The following is a 17,390-nucleotide window of genomic DNA, read 5'->3' on the forward strand; positions in this document are numbered from 1 at the left end:
ATGTGGTGAAGAGAGCGTGTGAAGGAGACCTGGGTAGACAGCCGTACGCCAAGAGAGAGTGTGCACTACTCTACAGTGACATCTTTATCCCCTGTCACAACGTGGTGAGTACACACACACCCACACTGGGGAGTGGGTTATGGGAACGATTCTTATCTGCTCTCAGTAAACATGCTCTACTCTCAGGAGATATACACTAATGGACACACACATACAGGGTTCAGGTTAAATGTGGGCGGCAGGTAGCCTACAGTCTTAGAAAAAAGGGTTCCAAAAGCGTTCTTCGGCTGTACACATAGGATAACTCTTTTTGGTTCCAGGGTTCTAGGGATTCTACCTGGAACCAAATGGGTTCTACCTGCAACCAAAAAAGGTTCTTCAAAGGGTTTTCCTATGGGGACAGCCAAAGAACCCTTTAAGGTTCTAGATAGCACCTTTTTTTCTAAGTGTAGCCGTTAGAGCATTAGGCCAGTAACCAAAAGGTTGCTGGTTGGAATCTCCAAACCGACAAGGTGAAAACTCTGTCGATGTGCCCTTGAGCAAGGCACTTAACCCTTATTGCTCCAGTGTCACCAATATAATGGCAGACCCTGGCCATGGCCCCACTCTCCAAGGGTGTCTCAGGGGGAGTTGGGATATGCAAAAAAACAAATATAAGCACCCACCAAATTATTATTAAATGTGTGCGGGAGGTGGATATTGGAGGTTGTGTGCTCTTATTCTCTAAGCGGCCAACAGATGGTGCTGAATGACACCATCTGCTTACAAATTGAATAATAAAACAATAACAAGAGTGACCCTTATTAAGCTGACAGTTTTAGTAAGATAATGTATGTGAAGGTTTATTTAAAAAAATATTATTGTTTATTGGGTGTAATTTGTTGTCATGACAAAGACTGCACACATGCATACCATGCATCTCTAATGTCTAATCTGTGTAGGGCCATAAGCAAACAAGAAAATGCACATGCAGAGGCAACGCTACTCATTGCCGGTGATTTTAATGCAGGGAACATGGAATCTGTTTTACCTAATTTTTACCAGAATGTCACCTGTGCAACTAGAGGCGACAAAACTCCTCACCTTTACTCCACACACAGAAATGCATACAAGGCTTTCCCTCGCCCTCCCTGGCAAATCTGACCATAACTCTATCCTCCATATTCCTGCTTACAAGCCAAAATTCAAACAAGAAGTACAAGAGACACACTTAATACGGAAGTGGCCCAATGAAGCAGATGCTAAGCTACATCACTGTTTCACTAGCAAAGACTGGAATATGTTCCAGGATTCATCCAATAACATTGAGGAGTTTACCACATCAGGCACCGGCTTCATTAGTAAGTGGATCGACGACGACGTGCCCACATTGACTGTACATAAAGTACAAATCCCAACCAGAAGCCATGGATTACAGGCAACATCCTTACTGAGCTAAAGGCTAGAACTGTTGCTTTCAAGGTGCAGGACACTAATACGGACACTTATAAGAAATCCTGCTATGACCTCTGACGACCCATCAAACAGGCAAAGCATCAATACAGGACTAAGATTGAATCCTACTAGGCCAGCTCTGACAATCGTTGGATGTGGCAGGACTTGCAAACAATCACGGATTACAAAGGGAAACCCAACCGCGAGCAGCTCGGTGACATAAGCCTACCAGATGAGCTAAATGCCTTCTATGCTCGCTTTGATGCAAGCAACACTGAATCAAGCATGAGAGCACCAGCTGTTCCGGACAACTGTGATCTCGCTCTCCGTGGCCAATGTGGATAAGACCTTTAACCCTTTGACGCGTACAAACACACAGGTGTGATCATTCTACAGTGGTCCCTGCAGCATACGCTCAAACCGGTGTGATTAGAACACTTGATTAGAACATCTAGCATTTGAGCTGGCCATACCGTTTTTTCACATAATTTTTTATAACTGTCACGTTCTGACCATAGTTCTGTTATTTTATCTTTGTTTTAGTATGGTCAGGGCGTGAGTTAGGTGGGCAGTCTATGTTTGTTTTTCTATGTTGGTTTTTGAGTTCGGCCTAGTATGGTTCTCAATCAGAGGCAGCTGTCAATTGTTGTCCCTGATTGAGAATCATACTTAGGTAGCCTGGGTTTCAGTTTTGGGTTGTGGGTGTTTGTCTTCCGTGTCAGTGTTTGTCGCCACACGGGACTGTTTCGTTCATTTCACGTTTATTGTTTTGTATTTCGTAGTGTTCAGTTTATGTTTTAAAATAAACATTATGGACACTTACCACGCTGCGTTTTGGTCCTCCGATCCTTCTCGCTTCTCCTCCTCAGAAGAGGAGGACGAGATCCCTTACAGAAACACCCACCAACCAAGGACCAAGTAGCGTGGTAACGGGCAGCAGCAGCGGCTAAAAACACAGGACTCCTGGACATGGGAGGAGATTCTGGACGGCAAGGGACCATGGGCACAGCCAGGGGAATATCGCCACCCCAAAGCAGAGCTGGAGGCAGCGAAAGCAGAGAGGCACCGGTATGAGGAGGCAGCCCCAAAAATTTCTCGGGGGAAGCACACGGGGAGTGTGGCGAAGTCAGGTAGGAGACCTGCGCCAACTTCCCGTGCTTACCGGAGAGAGAGAGGGACCAGGCAGGCACCGTGTTATGCAGTGGAGCGCACGGTGTCCCCTGTGCGGGTGCATAGCTCGGTGCGGTACATTGCAGCACCTCGTATCGGCCAGGCTAGAGTGAGCATCGAGCCAGGTGCCATGAAGCCGGCTCAGCGCATCTGGTCTCCAGTGCGTCTCCTCGGGCCGGTGTACATGGCACCAGCCTTACGCATGGTGTCCCCGGTTCGCCAGCACAGCCCAGTGCGGGCTATTCCACCTCGCCTCACTGGCCTGGCTACGGGGAGCATTCAACCAGGTAAGGTTAGGCAGGCTCGGTGCTCAAGAGCTCCAGTGCGCCTTCACGGTCCGGTCTGTCCGGTGCCACCTCCACGTACCAGCCCTCCGGTGGCAGCCCCCCGCACCAGGCTGTCTCTCTGTCTTCTCCCTACAGGTGCTACCGCCTGTCCAGCGCTGCCAGAGCCTTCCTCCTCTCCAGCGCTGCCAGAGTCTCCCGTCTGTCCTGAGCTGCCAGAGACGCCAGTCTGTCCTGAGCTGCCAGAGCCTGCAGTCTGTCCTGAGCTGCCAGAGCCGCCAGTCTGTTCCGAGCTGCCAGAGCCGTCAGTCTGTCCTGAGCCGTCAGTCAGCCAGGAGCTGCCAGAGCCGTCAGTCAGCCAGGAGCTGCAAGAGCCGTCAGTCAGCCAGGAGCTGCCAGAGCCGTCAGTCAGCCAGGAGCTGCCAGAGCCGTCAGTCAGCCAGGACCTGCCAGAGCCGTCAGTCAGCCAGGAGCTGCCAGAGCCGTCAGTCAGCCAGGAACTGCCAGAGCTGCCTGTCACGCCGGCGATGCCAGAATCGCCCTTCACTCTAGCGCTGCTCCCGTCCATTCGGGACCCGTGGCGTGGGTCCCCAGTCCAAGGTCGGCGGCGAGGGTCACCGCTCTAAACAGGCCACGGAGGCGGGCTAAGAGGCACAAAAAAACTATGGTGAAGTGGGGTCCACGTCCCGCGCCAGAGCCGCCACCGCTGACAGACGCTCACCCAGACCCTCCCCTATAGGTTCAGGTTTTGCGGCCGGAGTCCGCACCTTTGGGGGGGGGGGGGTACTGTCACTCTCACGTTCTGACCATAGTTCTGTTATTTTATCTTTGTTTTAGTATGGTCAGGGCGTGAGTTGGGTGGGCAGTCTGTTTGTTTTTTTATGTTGGTTTTTGAGTTCGGCCTAGTATGGTTCTCAATCAGAGGCAGCTGTCAATTGTTGTCCCTGATTGAGAATCATACTTAGGTAGCCTGGGTTTCAGTTTTGGGTTGTGGGTGTTTGTCTTCCGTGTCAGTGTTTGTCGCCACACGGGACTGTTTCGTTCATTTCACGTTTATTGTTTTGTATTTCGTAGTGTTCAGTTTATGTTTTAAAATAAACATTATGGACACTTTCCACGCTGCGTTTTGGTCCTCTGATCCTTCTCGCTTCTGAGGAGGACGAGATCCTTTACAATAACGCTATGTCCTCAATGTGAGCAGTTTATTTTTGCATGCAATGTGCACAGAAGTAGCAACAGTGTAACAAAATTCTCATTCATATCAGAGAAATGTAGGCTACGTTAGTCCTAGTGCTAACTGAATAAAGAGGGAGCTAACGCAAACTGTCATATTTAGCTAACTCTCAGCTGATAGAAACCATAATATGAATTAGCTAATAGCAGTTACTATTTACAATTAATCAAATCACGGATGAGCTCACCAGTGATTGAAGTAATTGAGTAAAACACTTTCTAAAATACTAATGTAATCCGACGGTGGGCAGAGTTTGTGCGCACCGCCATGTTTGTTTTTCTGTGTCAACCAAAGATAAGAAGAGATGACAAGATGAGTTGGGTCTGTTTGCGGTATGCATTTCGAAGGCGAAAGGGGCTGTGTCATCTACCATCATTTACTTCCCATCATTCTCTTCCTGAAGTTTACTCGAAAGACGAGTGAACCATCCCTTCACCTCATTTTCTATAATATCTTTGGTTTGACAGACATTTACGTGACAACCAGAATGTATTGAATGATGTCAACAAACATTGCTCCACACATAGCCGGCAAATAGCTTAGCATTAGCTCATCATACTCAGTACAGCCTTCAAAAAATAATTTTACACACATCATACGTGTCCATTAAAATCTATGCAAGAATCAGAATGCATGATTTGTCACCATTACTTGAAAACATATGAATTAAACAACAAATAAAGAAATGATTACCACACAAACCATTTTCTGATAGTGATTTATGGATACAAGTGGCTCTTGCCGGTGTAATGATACTGATCGCCACAGGTAGTTTGTTTTATGTTTCTACTGTTGTGGCTAGATGGAGTAGCTAGGCCTTCAACAGCTCTATCTGGTCGTTGTGTCAGGGGCAATAATAGCTAATTATAAGCCTACGTTAATTCACCTAACCTGCTGTGTTAGTTCTCCTAACCTAATATAAACAAACCATCTGTGGAGACTAATCATCAGTATCAACACAACGGCAGCCAATCACATCTCCACTGACACTCACTTGGAGCCAATTAGTGTTGTTGTTTATGTATGTAGCTAGTGGGCTAAGCTGTAGCATTAGCAATGTCTTTCAAAATGAGACAACTCACAAATGAGGAAATTCTGGAGATATTTGTAAATTCTGACAATGATTCTGAGTATGACAGTGAGGAATCAGATTCTGACAGTGACACTGAGGAGCTGCCCCCAGCCTTGTGGCCATTGAGAACTCAGAATCTGAGGAACCCTTTCCAACCGACAAAGTCCCAGGTCCCTCTGAAGATGCTGGTGGTGATGGAGGCAGACCAACAGTGGGTGAAGTACGAAGGGTCTGCGGTAGCTGGAAGGCCGCCATCCATTTCACCCCGTTTGGCCCTGCTGTTTGCTTTGACGAGTTCCAGTCTGGAGTGCAAAGTCCCTTGCCATCTCCCTCTGAGGCAGAGTGCTTCAAGCTATTTCTGAAAGAGGAAGTGGTGGAGATATAGTGGAGGAGACCAATCGCTATGCCTTGGACCTACAGGAGAAGAGAGCCACAGGGAACCTGATGGGAGAGAGAAAGATCAAACCAGACTGTGTGCTTGACTATAATCGCAAAATGGGGGCAGTGGATATGGCGGACATGATGAATAGCTTTTTGGCATGCACTAGGAAAACCACCAATTGGTATATATTTTTCCATCTGATCGGTACTGCTGTCCTCAATGGCTAACAAACTAAATGATTACTGAACAAGATTTTTGTAATTGGACATACAGTTCACATACAAATCAAATACAGTTCCATTATGCAATTAAATTGACAATATCTCACCCACCTCCCCACTCCCTCATCCTCCCTACTCCATGTCCAAACAACTTGTTGCGAGCATACAAAAGCTGTCCTCAAACTTCGGCAAGAAAGATGTCCAGTTCAAGTTATGATTTTGGCATGTTATGTTTAATACTGTGTGTGTGGTTTCTGAAAGTACAGAATGAAGAGGAATTATTGGTAATTATAATAAATTATCAGGATATAGCAATAGATCCTTGTTACAATGAAGTAACTTAATAACTGAAGAGCTCCACAAGGGCTCCACTAGGGAGCAGGGTAAGGCAGAGCTATGCAGGCAAAATGAATACACAGGCCAATGCAATGGTCATGATAAGGCCAGGGCAGCTTTAAAGGTTTAAAACTTATTTGACTCCATTAGCGTTAGCATTGTTTTACATAACTAATAGAAAAGGTAACTAAACTCAGCAAAAAAAAGAAACTTTATAAACTTTAACGTTTATTTTCAGCAAACTTAACGTGTAAATATTTGTATGAACATAACAAGATTCAACAACTGAGACATAAACTGAACAAGTTCCACAGACATGTGACTAACAGAAATTGAATAATGTGTCCCTGAACAAAGGGGGGGGTCAAAATCAAAAGTAACAGTCTGTATCTAGTGTGGCCATCAGCTGCATTAAGTACTGCAGTGCATCTCCTCCTAATGGACTGTACCAGATTTTGCTGTGAGATGTCACCCCACTCTTCCACCAAGGCACCTGCGGGTTCCCGGACATTTCTGGGGTGAATGGCCCAAGCCCTCATCCTCCGATCCAACAGGTCCCAGATGTGCTCAATGGGATTGAGATCCGGGCTCTTCGCTGGCCATGGCAGAACACTGACATTCCTGTCTTGCAGGAAATCACGCACAGTATGAGCAGTATGGCTGGTGGCATTGTCCTGCTGGAGGGTCATGTCAGGATGAGCCTGCAGGAAGGGTACCACATGAGGGAGGAAGATGTGTTCCCTGTAGCGCACAGCGTTGAGATTGCCTGCAATGAAAACAAGCTCAGTCCGATGATGCTGTGACACACCGTCCCAGACCATGACGGACCCTCCACCTCCAAATCGATCCCTCTCCAGAGTACAGGCCTCGGTGTAACGGTCATTCCTTCAACGATAAACACAAATCCGACCATCACTCCTGGTGAGACAAACCTGTGACTCGTCAGTGAAGAGCACCTTTTGCCAGTCCTGTCTGGTCCAGTGACGGTGGGTTTGTGCCCATAGGCGATGTTGTTGCCGGTGATGTCTGGTGAGGACATGCCTTACAACCGGCCTACAAGCCCTCAGTCCAGCCTCTCTCAGCCTACTGCAGACAGTCTGAGCACTGATGGAGGGATTGTGCGTTCCTGGTGTAACTCGGGCAGATGTTGTTGCCATCCTGTACCTGTCCCGCAGGTGTGATGTTTGGATGTACCGATCCTGTGCAGGTGTTGTTACACGTGGTCTGACATGGTGAGGACGATCCGCTCTCCGTCTTGTCTCCCTGTAGCGCTGTCTTAGGTGTCTCACAGTACGGACATTGCAGTTTATTGCCCTGGCCATATCTGCAGTCCTCATGGCTCCTTGCAGCATGCCTGCGGCACGTTCACGCAGATGAGCAGGGACCCTGGGCATCTTTCTTTTGGTGTTTTTCAGAGTCAGTAGAAAGGCCTCTTTAGTGTCCTAAGTCTTCATATCTGTGACCTTAATTGCCTACCGTCTGTAAGCTGTTAGTGTTTTAACGACCGTTCCAGAGGTGCATGTTCATTAATTGTTGGGAAAGCATGGGAAACAGTGTCTGTGATCTGTGAAGTTATTTGGATTTTTATGAAATATCTTTGAAAGACAAGGTTCTAAAAAAGGATGTTTCTTTTTTTCTGAGTTTACATAAGCACAATTCTCCTATAACACCATAAAGTTTATGAAATCAGTACCTCAAGGGTGCACGGTAAAGGAATACACACAGAATACATTATACTCCATACATAAATAAGGTGTGCTACAGTAGAAATTACATAACACAATACACAGAAACTGTATTATGATGAGGTAATAAGGAATGTACTTTGATTTTTTTTTATTTTTTTTTTATTTCACCTTTATTTAACCAGGTAGGCTAGTTGAGAACAAGTTCTCATTTGCAACTGCGACCTGGCCAAGATAAGGCATAGCAGTGTGAACAGACAACACAGAGTTACACATGGAGTAAACAATTAACAAGTCAATAACACAGTAGAAAAAAGGGGAGTCTATATATACATTGTGTGCAAAAGGCATGAGAAGGTAGGCAAATAATTACAATTATGCAGATTAACACTAGAGTGATAAATGATCAGATGGTTATGTAAAGGTAGAGATATTGGTGTGCAAAAGAGCAGAAAAATAAATAAATAAAAACAGTATGGGGATGAGGTAGGTGAAAATGGGTGGGCTATTTACCAATAGACTATGTACAGCTGCAGCGATCGGTTAGCTGCTCAGATAGCAGATGTTTGAAGTTGGTGAGGGAGATAAAAGTCTCCAACTTCAGCGATTTTTGCAATTCGTTCCAATCACAGGCAGCAGAGAACTGGAACGAAAGGCGGCCAAATGAGGTGTTGGCTTTAGGGATGATCAGTGAGATACGCCTGCTGGAGCGCGTGCTACGGATGGGTGTTGCCATCGTAACCAGTGAACTGAGATAAGGCGGAGCTTTACCTAGCATGGACTTGTAGATGACCTGGAGCCAGTGGGTCTGGCGACGAATATGTAGCGAGGGCCAGCCGACTAGAGCATACAAGTCGCAGTGGTGGGTGGTATAAGGTGCTTTAGTGACAAAACGGATGGCACTGTGATAAACTGCATCCAGTTTGCTGAGTAGAGTGTTGGAAGCAATTTTGTAGATGACATCGCCGAAGTCGAGGATCGGTAGGATAGTCAGTTTTACTAGGGTAAGTTTGGCGCCGTGAGTGAAGGAGGCTTTGTTGCGGAATAGAAAGCCGACTCTTGATTTGATTTTCGATTGGAGATGTTTGATATGGGTCTGGAAGGAGAGTTTAGAGTCTAGCCAGACACCTAGGTACTTATAGATGTCCACATATTCAAGGTCGGAACCATCCAGGGTGGTGATGCTGGTCAGGCGTGCGGGTGCAGGCAGCGAACGGTTGAAAAGCATGCATTTGGTTTTACTAGCGTTTAAGAGCAGTTGGAGGCCACGGAAGGAGTGCTGTATGGCATTGAAGCTCGTTTGGAGGTTAGATAGCACAGTGTCCAAGGACGGGCCGGAAGTATATAGAATGGTGTCGTCTGCGTAGAGGTGGATCAGGGAATCGCCCGCAGCATGAGAAACATCATTGATATATACAGAGAAAAGAGTCGGCCCGAGAATTGAACCCTGTGGCACCCCCATAGAGACTGCCAGAGGACCGGACAGCATGCCCTCCGATTTGACACACTGAACTCTGTCTGCAAAGTAATTGGTGAACCAGGCAAGGCAGTCATCCGAAAAACCGAGGCTACTGAGTCTGCCAATAAGAATACGGTGATTGACAGAGTCGAAAGCCTTGGCAAGGTCTATGAAGACGGCTGCACAGTACTGTCTTTTATCGATGGCGGTTATGATATCGTTTAGTACCTTGAGCGTGGCTGAGGTACACCCGTGACCGGCTCGGAAACCAGATTGCACAGCGGAGAAGGTACGGTGGGATTCAAGATGGTCAGTGATCTGTTTGTTGACTTGGCTTTCGAAGACCTTAGGTAGGCAGGGCAGGATGGATATTGGTCTGTAACAGTTTGGGTCCAGGGTGTTGCCCCCTTTGAAGAGGGGGATGACTGCGGCAGCTTTCCAATCCTTGGGGATCTCAGACGATATGAAAGAGAGGTTGAACAGGCTGGTAATAGGGGTTGCGACAATGGCGGCGGATAGTTTCAGGAATAGAGGGTCCAGATTGTCAAGCCCAGCTGATTTGTACGGGTCCAGGTTTTGCAGCTCTTTCAGAACATCTGCTATCTGGATTTGGGTAAAGGAGAACCTGGAGAGGCTTGGGCGAGTAGCTGCGGGGGGGGGGGGGGGGGGGGGGGAGCTGTTGGACGAGGTTGGAGTAGCCAGGCGGAAGGCATGGCCAGCCGTTGAGAAATGCTTGTTGAAGTTTTCGATAATCATGGATTTATCGGTGGTGACCGTGTTACCTAGCCTCAGTGCAGTGGGCAGCTGGGAGGAGGTGCTCTTGTTCTCCATGGACTTCACAGTGTCCCAGAACTTTTTGGAGTTGGAGCTACAGGATGCAAACTTCTGCCTGAAGAAGTTGGCTTTAGCTTTCCTGACTGACTGTGTGTATTGGTTCCTGACTTCCCTGAACAGTTGCATATCGCGGGGACTGTTCGATGTTAGTGCAGTCCGCCACAGGATGTTTTTGTGCTGGTCGAGGGCAGTCAGGTCTGGAGTGAACCAGGGGCTATATCTGTTCTTAGTTCTGCATTTTTTGAACGGAGCATGCTTATCTAAAATGGTGAGGAAGTTACTTTTAAAGAAAGACCAGGCATCCTCAACTGACGGGATGAGGTCAATGTCCTTCCAGGATACCCGGGCCAGGTCGATTAGAAAGGCCTGCTCACAGAAGTGTTTTAGGGAGCGTTTGACAGTGATGAGGGGTGGTCGTTTGACTGCGGCTCCGTAGCGGATACAGGCAATGAGGCAGTGATCGCTGAGATCCTGGTTGAAGACAGCGGAGGTGTATTTGGAGGGCCAGTTGGTCAGGATGACGTCAATGAGGGTGCCCTTGTTTACAGAGTTAGGGTTGTACCTGGTGGGTTCCTTGATGATTTGAGTGAGATTGAGGGCATCTAGCTTAGATTGTAGGACTGCCGGGGTGTTAAGCATATCCCAGTTTAGGTCACCTAACAGAACAAACTCTGAAGCTAGATGGGGGGCGATCAATTCACAAATGGTGTCCAGGGCACAGCTGGGAGCTGAGGGGGGTCGGTAGCAGGCGGCAACAGTGAGAGACTTATTTCTGGAGAGAGTAATTTTCAAAATTAGTAGTTCGAACTGTTTGGGTATGGACCTGGAAAGTATGACATTACTTTGCAGGCTATCTCTGCAGTAGACTGCAACTCCTCCTCCTTTGGCAGTTCTATCTTGACGGAAGATGTTATAGTTGGGTATGGAAATCTCAGAATTTTTGGTGGCCTTCCTGAGCCAGGATTCAGACACGGCAAGGACATCAGGGTTAGCAGAGTGTGCTAGAGCAGTGAGTAAGACAAACTTAGGGAGGAGGCTTCTGATGTTGACATGCATGAAACCAAGGCTTTTTCGATCACAGAAGTCAACAAATGAGGGTGCCTGGGGACATGCAGGGCCTGGGTTTACCTCCACATCACCCGCGGAACAGAGAAGGAGTAGTATGAGGGTGCGGCTGAAGGCTATCAAAACTGGTCGCCTAGGGCGTTGGGGACAGAGAATAAGAGGAGCAGGTTTCTGGGCATGGTAGAATATATTCAGGGCATAATGCGCAAACAGGGGTATGGTGGGGTGCGGGTACAGCGGAGGTAAGCCCAGGCACTGGGTGATGATGAGAGAGGTTGTATCTCTGGACATGCTGGTTGTAATGGGTGAGGTCACCGCATGTGTGGGGGGTGGGACAAAGGAGGTAACAGGGGTATAAAGAGTGGAACTAGGGGCTCCATTGTAAACTAAAACAATGATAACTAACCTGCACAACAGTATACAAGGCATATTGACATTTGAGAGAGACATACAGCGAGGCATACAGTAATCACAGGTGTTGAATTGGGAGAGCTAGCTAAAACAGTGGGTGAGACAACAGCTAATCAGCTAGCACAACAACAGCAGGTAGAATGGCGATTGATTAGGCAGAGAGGGTCGGATTAACTACACACAGAGCCTAAGTGCGGCTGGGGCCGACAGATAAAACATAAACAAGCAGAATGGATTACCGTGATTAATGGACAGTCCAGCATGCATCAGCTATGTAGCCAAGTGATCAGTGTCCAAGGGGCAGCGGTGGATGGGGCAGGGAAGCTGGACTGGCGAGTGTTATCCAGGTTAGAAAACTAACAATGACCAAATAGCTTGTAGCCAGTTAGCTGGTTAGCTTCTGGAGGTTCTTGAGTGTGTTCTAAAAATGTAAAGATAATAGCGGTTCCGTATCACATTGGGTGAGGCAGGTTACCGGAAGGTATAAACAAATTAAAAATCGAGAAGGGATAGAAAGTAAATATGGGTTCAGTGAGTGTTTGGGACGCGGCGATTCAGACGGTTAGCAGGCCTGTGCTAACAAGCTAACAGTTAGTAGACGGTGCTAAACACGGTAGCAGTTAGCGGACCGGGCTAAACAAGCTAGCAGTTAGCAGGCCGAATTTGCAAGCAAGGAGATAGCAAGGGCTAGAGAGTTAGCTTTTGGGGACGTCGCGATGGGGGTATCTGTTTATTCCTCTTCATGCAGTGACATCGATGGACCGGTCGTGGGTCTGGATATTGTAGCCCAGGAGCTCAAAATGTTCCGTTTGCGATGGGAATCCGGGGATGAAAAATAAAATAAAATAATAAATAGGTCCGTTATGCTCTGGTTAGAGTCGCGTTGTTCGAACTGGCGAGAGCTTTCCGAGCTAAAGGTTAGCTGATGACCGGTTAGCTGAAGACCGCTAGCAATGTTTTGCTGAAGCTGGTAGTTCGTTGGCTAGCTTCAGTTGAGGGGTTCCAGGTCCGAAGTAAATATAAATACTTTAGGAAAAATAGCTACGTTGGGTGAGGCGGGTTGCAGGAGAGTATTTAGAAGAAGTTGAGGTTCAGCAAAAAGTTTTAAAGATATGTGAAGAAAAAAAACGAAAAACGAAAACAAACGATATATACAAGGGACACGACACGACAATACGTCCTACTGCTACGCCATCTTGGATATAAGCACATAGTAATTATTAGTAAGGAAAACAACGATAAAGGCAATGCGGGCGCCAGCCGGAAAATGCACCAGGGGGAAAAAGTTTGGGCAGGTTCTGTTCTGACTGGAGATGCACAAATATCTGTATATGACCTGAGACAACTTTAGGGGAGTGCTTGGGCTCTCATTTAATAGAAAAATGTATCCGGCTCATCTAGCTAATCCTCGCCTTAGATTAGCATAGCATGCCTCAAATGTAAATTGTCTGACACGGTGAAATGGGCTACTTCTATATGAATTAACAAGGAGGCGGAACACACATCATTTCAAACTTTTTGAAAATCATGTAAAATGTACAACTTGAAACATATCCTATAATTAGCAGGCAGTGAGCCTTGATTTGAGGGCAGCAAGAGTTAACTGTCCTGTTGCGTAACAATTACATTTTGGAACTAATTCTGGCATCACACACATAAGACAACTCATGCTAGGGGGACCGAGATATTTGGAACTCACATGAAAAGGTTAAACAAGTTAACATTCACATTGCCCCGCATCCGGGGCCAGACTACTCAGAGCTTCTACTGACCAGCTGGCAAGTGCCTTCACGGACATTTTCAAACGTTCCCTGACCCAGTCTGTACTACCTACAGTACATGTTTCAAGCAGACCCTGTGCCCAAGAACACCAAGTTAACCTGTGTAAATGACTATCGCCCCGTAGCACTCACATCTGTACACTCTTTGAAAAAGGGTTCCAAAAGGGTTCTTTGGCTGTCCCCATAGGAAAACCTTTTTTTGGTTCCAGGTAGAACCTTTTGGGGTTCCATGTAGAACCTTCTGTGACCCACAGTGTTTGCCATTATACCCTGATGATGACAGCTTGTCTGTTGAAACGTTGGTTATTAGGTTATTCAATTATTGCATCTGAGCTCCTAGAGTGTGCGCCTGTCCTTTTCTTTTCTAAGTGTTCTACTCCGCTAGCCAGCACTTTGTCTAAACAGGTATGCGTTTCTTTCGCATCCACCCAAAATGGTTCTACCTGGAACAAAAAAGTGTTCTTCAAAGGGTTCTCCTGTGGGGACTACTGAAGAACCCTTTTAGGAACCCTTTTAGTTTTTTTTCTAGGAGTGTAGCCATGAAATGCTTTGAAAGGCTGGTCATGTTTTACATCAACATCATCATTCCAGACCCTCTCGACCCACTCCAATTCGCATACCACCCAACAGTTCCACAGATGACACAATCTCAATTGCCCTCCACACTGCCCTCTCCCACCTGGACAAGAGGAACACCTATGTGAGAATGTTGTTCATTGACTACAGCTCAGCGTTCAACACAATAGTGCCCTCCAAGCTCATTACTATGCTCAGCATGGCGTCCCATGGATGCCAAGGGAAGCCAGGCTTCCCCCCCAAAAATGACCAAGAAAAAAACATACAAATAATTTAGCTTTTGTCTTTCTGTGTTTCATAAATTTCCTTTAATTCGCAAGAGGTTAAATGTCTCACTGGAGAAAGCATCCAATTGAAAGAAACACCACCCCTCTGTCTCTGTATATGTAGCCCATCTATGGTGTCTGGTCAAAAAGCGTATGACATTGTTGCCTCCCGTAGCTTTGAATGCAAGGGAAGCCAGCGAGCATTTGGCGTCCCTTGATAAAAACATTGTAAAATAATAGCCAATCAGCATTGAGCTAAACTGAGTAAGCTCAGCTTGGTCCTGGCTCACCAAAGAAAACTGTCTCACTGGATTGGTTTCAGATCAATCACATCAGAAGACAAACGTCATTGACAGAAAACTTGAATTGTTGCATATTTAAAATCGTCCCTTTCCTTATTAGGCATGGATGGAGATAGGGATTTGGACTTGTGGTTTTACTTTATTCTCCGTACTGGCCAAGTATTATAATTGGGATTCTGATCCAAGCATACAATGCATTCGGAAAGTATTCAGACCACTTCACTTTTTCCACATTTTGTTACGTTATAACCTTATTCTAAAATTAACACAAAAAAAATGTCCTCATCAATCTACACACAATACCCCATAAGGACAAAGCGAAAACAGGTTTTGGAAATGTTTGCAAATGTATAAAACATTTAAATCCGAAATACCTTATTTACATAAGTTTTCAGACCCTTCACTATGAGACTCGAAATTGAGCTCAGGCACATCCTGTTTCCATTGGTCATCCTTAAGATGTTTCAACAACTTGTTTGGAGTCCACCTATGGTTAATTCAATTGATTGGACATGATTTGGAAAGGCACACACCTGTCTATATAAGGTCGCACAGTTGACAGTGCATGTCAGAGCAAAAACCAAGCCATGAGTTCGAAGGAATTGTACGTAGAGCTCTGAGACAAGATTGTGTCATGGCACAGATCTGGGGAAGGGTACCAAAACATTTCTGCAGCATTGATGGTCCACAAGAACACAGTGGCTTCCATCATTGTTAAATGGAAGAATTGTGGAACCACCAAGACTCTTCCAAGAGCTAGCTGCCCGGCCAAACTGAGCAATCGGGGGAGAAGGGCCTTGGTCAGGGAGGTGACCAAGAACCTGATGGTCTCCCTGACAGAGCTCCAGAGTTCCTCTGGAGAGACCTGAAAATAGATGTGCAGCGACTGTCCCCATCCAACCTGACAGAGCTTGAGAGGATCTGCAGAGAAGAATGGGAGAAACTCCCCAAATACAAGTGTGCCAAGCATGTAGCATCATATCCAAGAAGACTTGAGGCTGTAATCGCTGCCAAAGGTGCTTCAACAGAGTACTGATTAAAGTGTCTGAATACTTGTGTAAATATGTACATTTGCAAACATTGCTAAAAACCTGTTTTAGCTTTGTCCTTATGGGGTATTGTGTGTAGATTGATGAGGGGGAAAACCCCATTTAATCAATTTTATAACAAAGCTTTAACGTAACAAAATGTGGAAAAAGTCAAGAGGTCTGAATACTTTCTGAATGCACTGTAATGTAGGCTAATGTTAACTAGCTGGCCTGGCGCATCGTTGCCCGTGAAAGGAAGTTAGGGAAGCGAGCAAGCATTTTATCCAGGTAGCCAAGGACCACAAAAATAAAAGAGTGTATGACATGTCATCTGTCATATGACAGAGTCATACACCGTTTAGGCAACAGGAAATAGGAGAATGGCATTGGCGTTTCTCTACGAGTAAGGTGAGTTAACATGTTTTTTCTACTTGCACGTATACACACACACAGAAACACACACACACACACAAATCAGTACCATGGACAGCCACACCATATTTAGCTTACGTTGATTGGACTAAATAGTTTTTGGTACATTTTAGTTGTCACTATATTAGATGTTGAAATGGTGCTGGAATAGTGGAGGCAACGCCTGTTTTCTTTGCGACTTGCGGTAACTCTCCATGGTTCTAAATCAATAGTTGTTTAGTAGTCCGAAAATGTGGGAAACATTAATTTGCTTGGCCATGCTGTAGGTCATGTAAGGGTTTGTGACATGCCATATGTGTTGTGGACTTCATCGGACAGATGAAACAAAGATGTGGTTGAATTTATTCTGACACTGTGTCTTATTGTCTCAGCTGTAGACCTATAAATCACGGTGTCAAGGCATATGAACTAACAGGTTATAGAACAAACAATGCAATTATGACAACACATAGGTTGTAATATGGCTTTTTTTCCTGGCATTCCTTCCCCGTTGATTTTACCCACTCACCACTACTGAAGCTCATGACCCTAGGACTGAACACCTCCCTCTGAAATTGGATCCTGGACTTCCTGACAGGCCACCCCCATATGGTGAGGGTAGGCAACAACACATTCGCCATGCTGACCTTCAATATGGGGGCTTTCAGGGGTGTGTGTGTGTTTGTCCCGTACTGTACTCCCTGTTCAACCATGATTGCATCTCAACCTACGACTCCAAAACCATCAAAAGTTTTGCTGACGACACGATGATTGTAGGCCTGATCACCAACGACAATGAGACAGCCTATAGGGAGGAGGTCAGTGACAACCTCAACGGCAGCAAGACAAAGAAGCTGATCGTGGGCTACAGAAAACGGAGGGCCGTGCATGCCCACATCAACGGGTCGAGAGCTTCAAGCTCTTCGCTGTTCACGTCAGTAAATAATTAATATGGTCCACACACACCAACACAGTCGTGAAGAAAGCACAAGATGGCCTCTTACCCCTCAGGAGACTGAAAAGATTTGGCATGGGCCCTGAGCTATACCATCGAGAGCATCTTGACCGGCTGATTCACTTCTTCATATGGTAAGTGCTTGGCATCTGACCACAAGGTGCTACAGAGTGCAGTGCATATGGCCTAGTACATTACTGGGGTCGAGCACCCTGCCATCCTGGACCTCTATACCAGGTGGTGTCAGAGGAAGGCCCTAAAAACTGTCAATGACTCCAGCCACCCATAGACTGTTCTCTCTGCTACCGCACGGCAAGTCTGGAACCAACAGGACCTTGAACAGCTTCTACCCCCAAGCCATAAGTATGCTAAATAAACACAGACCATCTCCATTGACCCTTTATGAACTAACTCTTTGACTCATCACATATGCTGCTGCAACTGTTTATTATCTATTCTGTTGCCTAGTCACTTTACTGCTACC

At 46.3% G+C, this 17,390-nt stretch overlaps 1 protein-coding gene across 1 annotated transcript in view; it reads left to right on the forward strand.

Moving 5' to 3' along the window:
• LOC110532237 (otogelin-like protein) overlaps positions 1-17,390 on the forward strand; it is a 65,719-nt gene that overhangs the window by 32,608 nt on the left and 15,721 nt on the right. The window contains exon 28 of the mRNA XM_036989435.1: positions 1-104. This exon is cut by the window's left edge and continues 13 nt beyond it. Within this exon, the coding sequence (XP_036845330.1) occupies positions 1-104 (104 nt within the window). The remainder of the gene's footprint in view (positions 105-17,390) is intronic.

The sequence above is a fragment of the Oncorhynchus mykiss genome, chromosome 1, assembly GCF_013265735.2.
Source record: "Oncorhynchus mykiss isolate Arlee chromosome 1, USDA_OmykA_1.1, whole genome shotgun sequence".
Classification (NCBI taxonomy): Eukaryota; Metazoa; Chordata; class Actinopteri; order Salmoniformes; family Salmonidae; genus Oncorhynchus; species Oncorhynchus mykiss.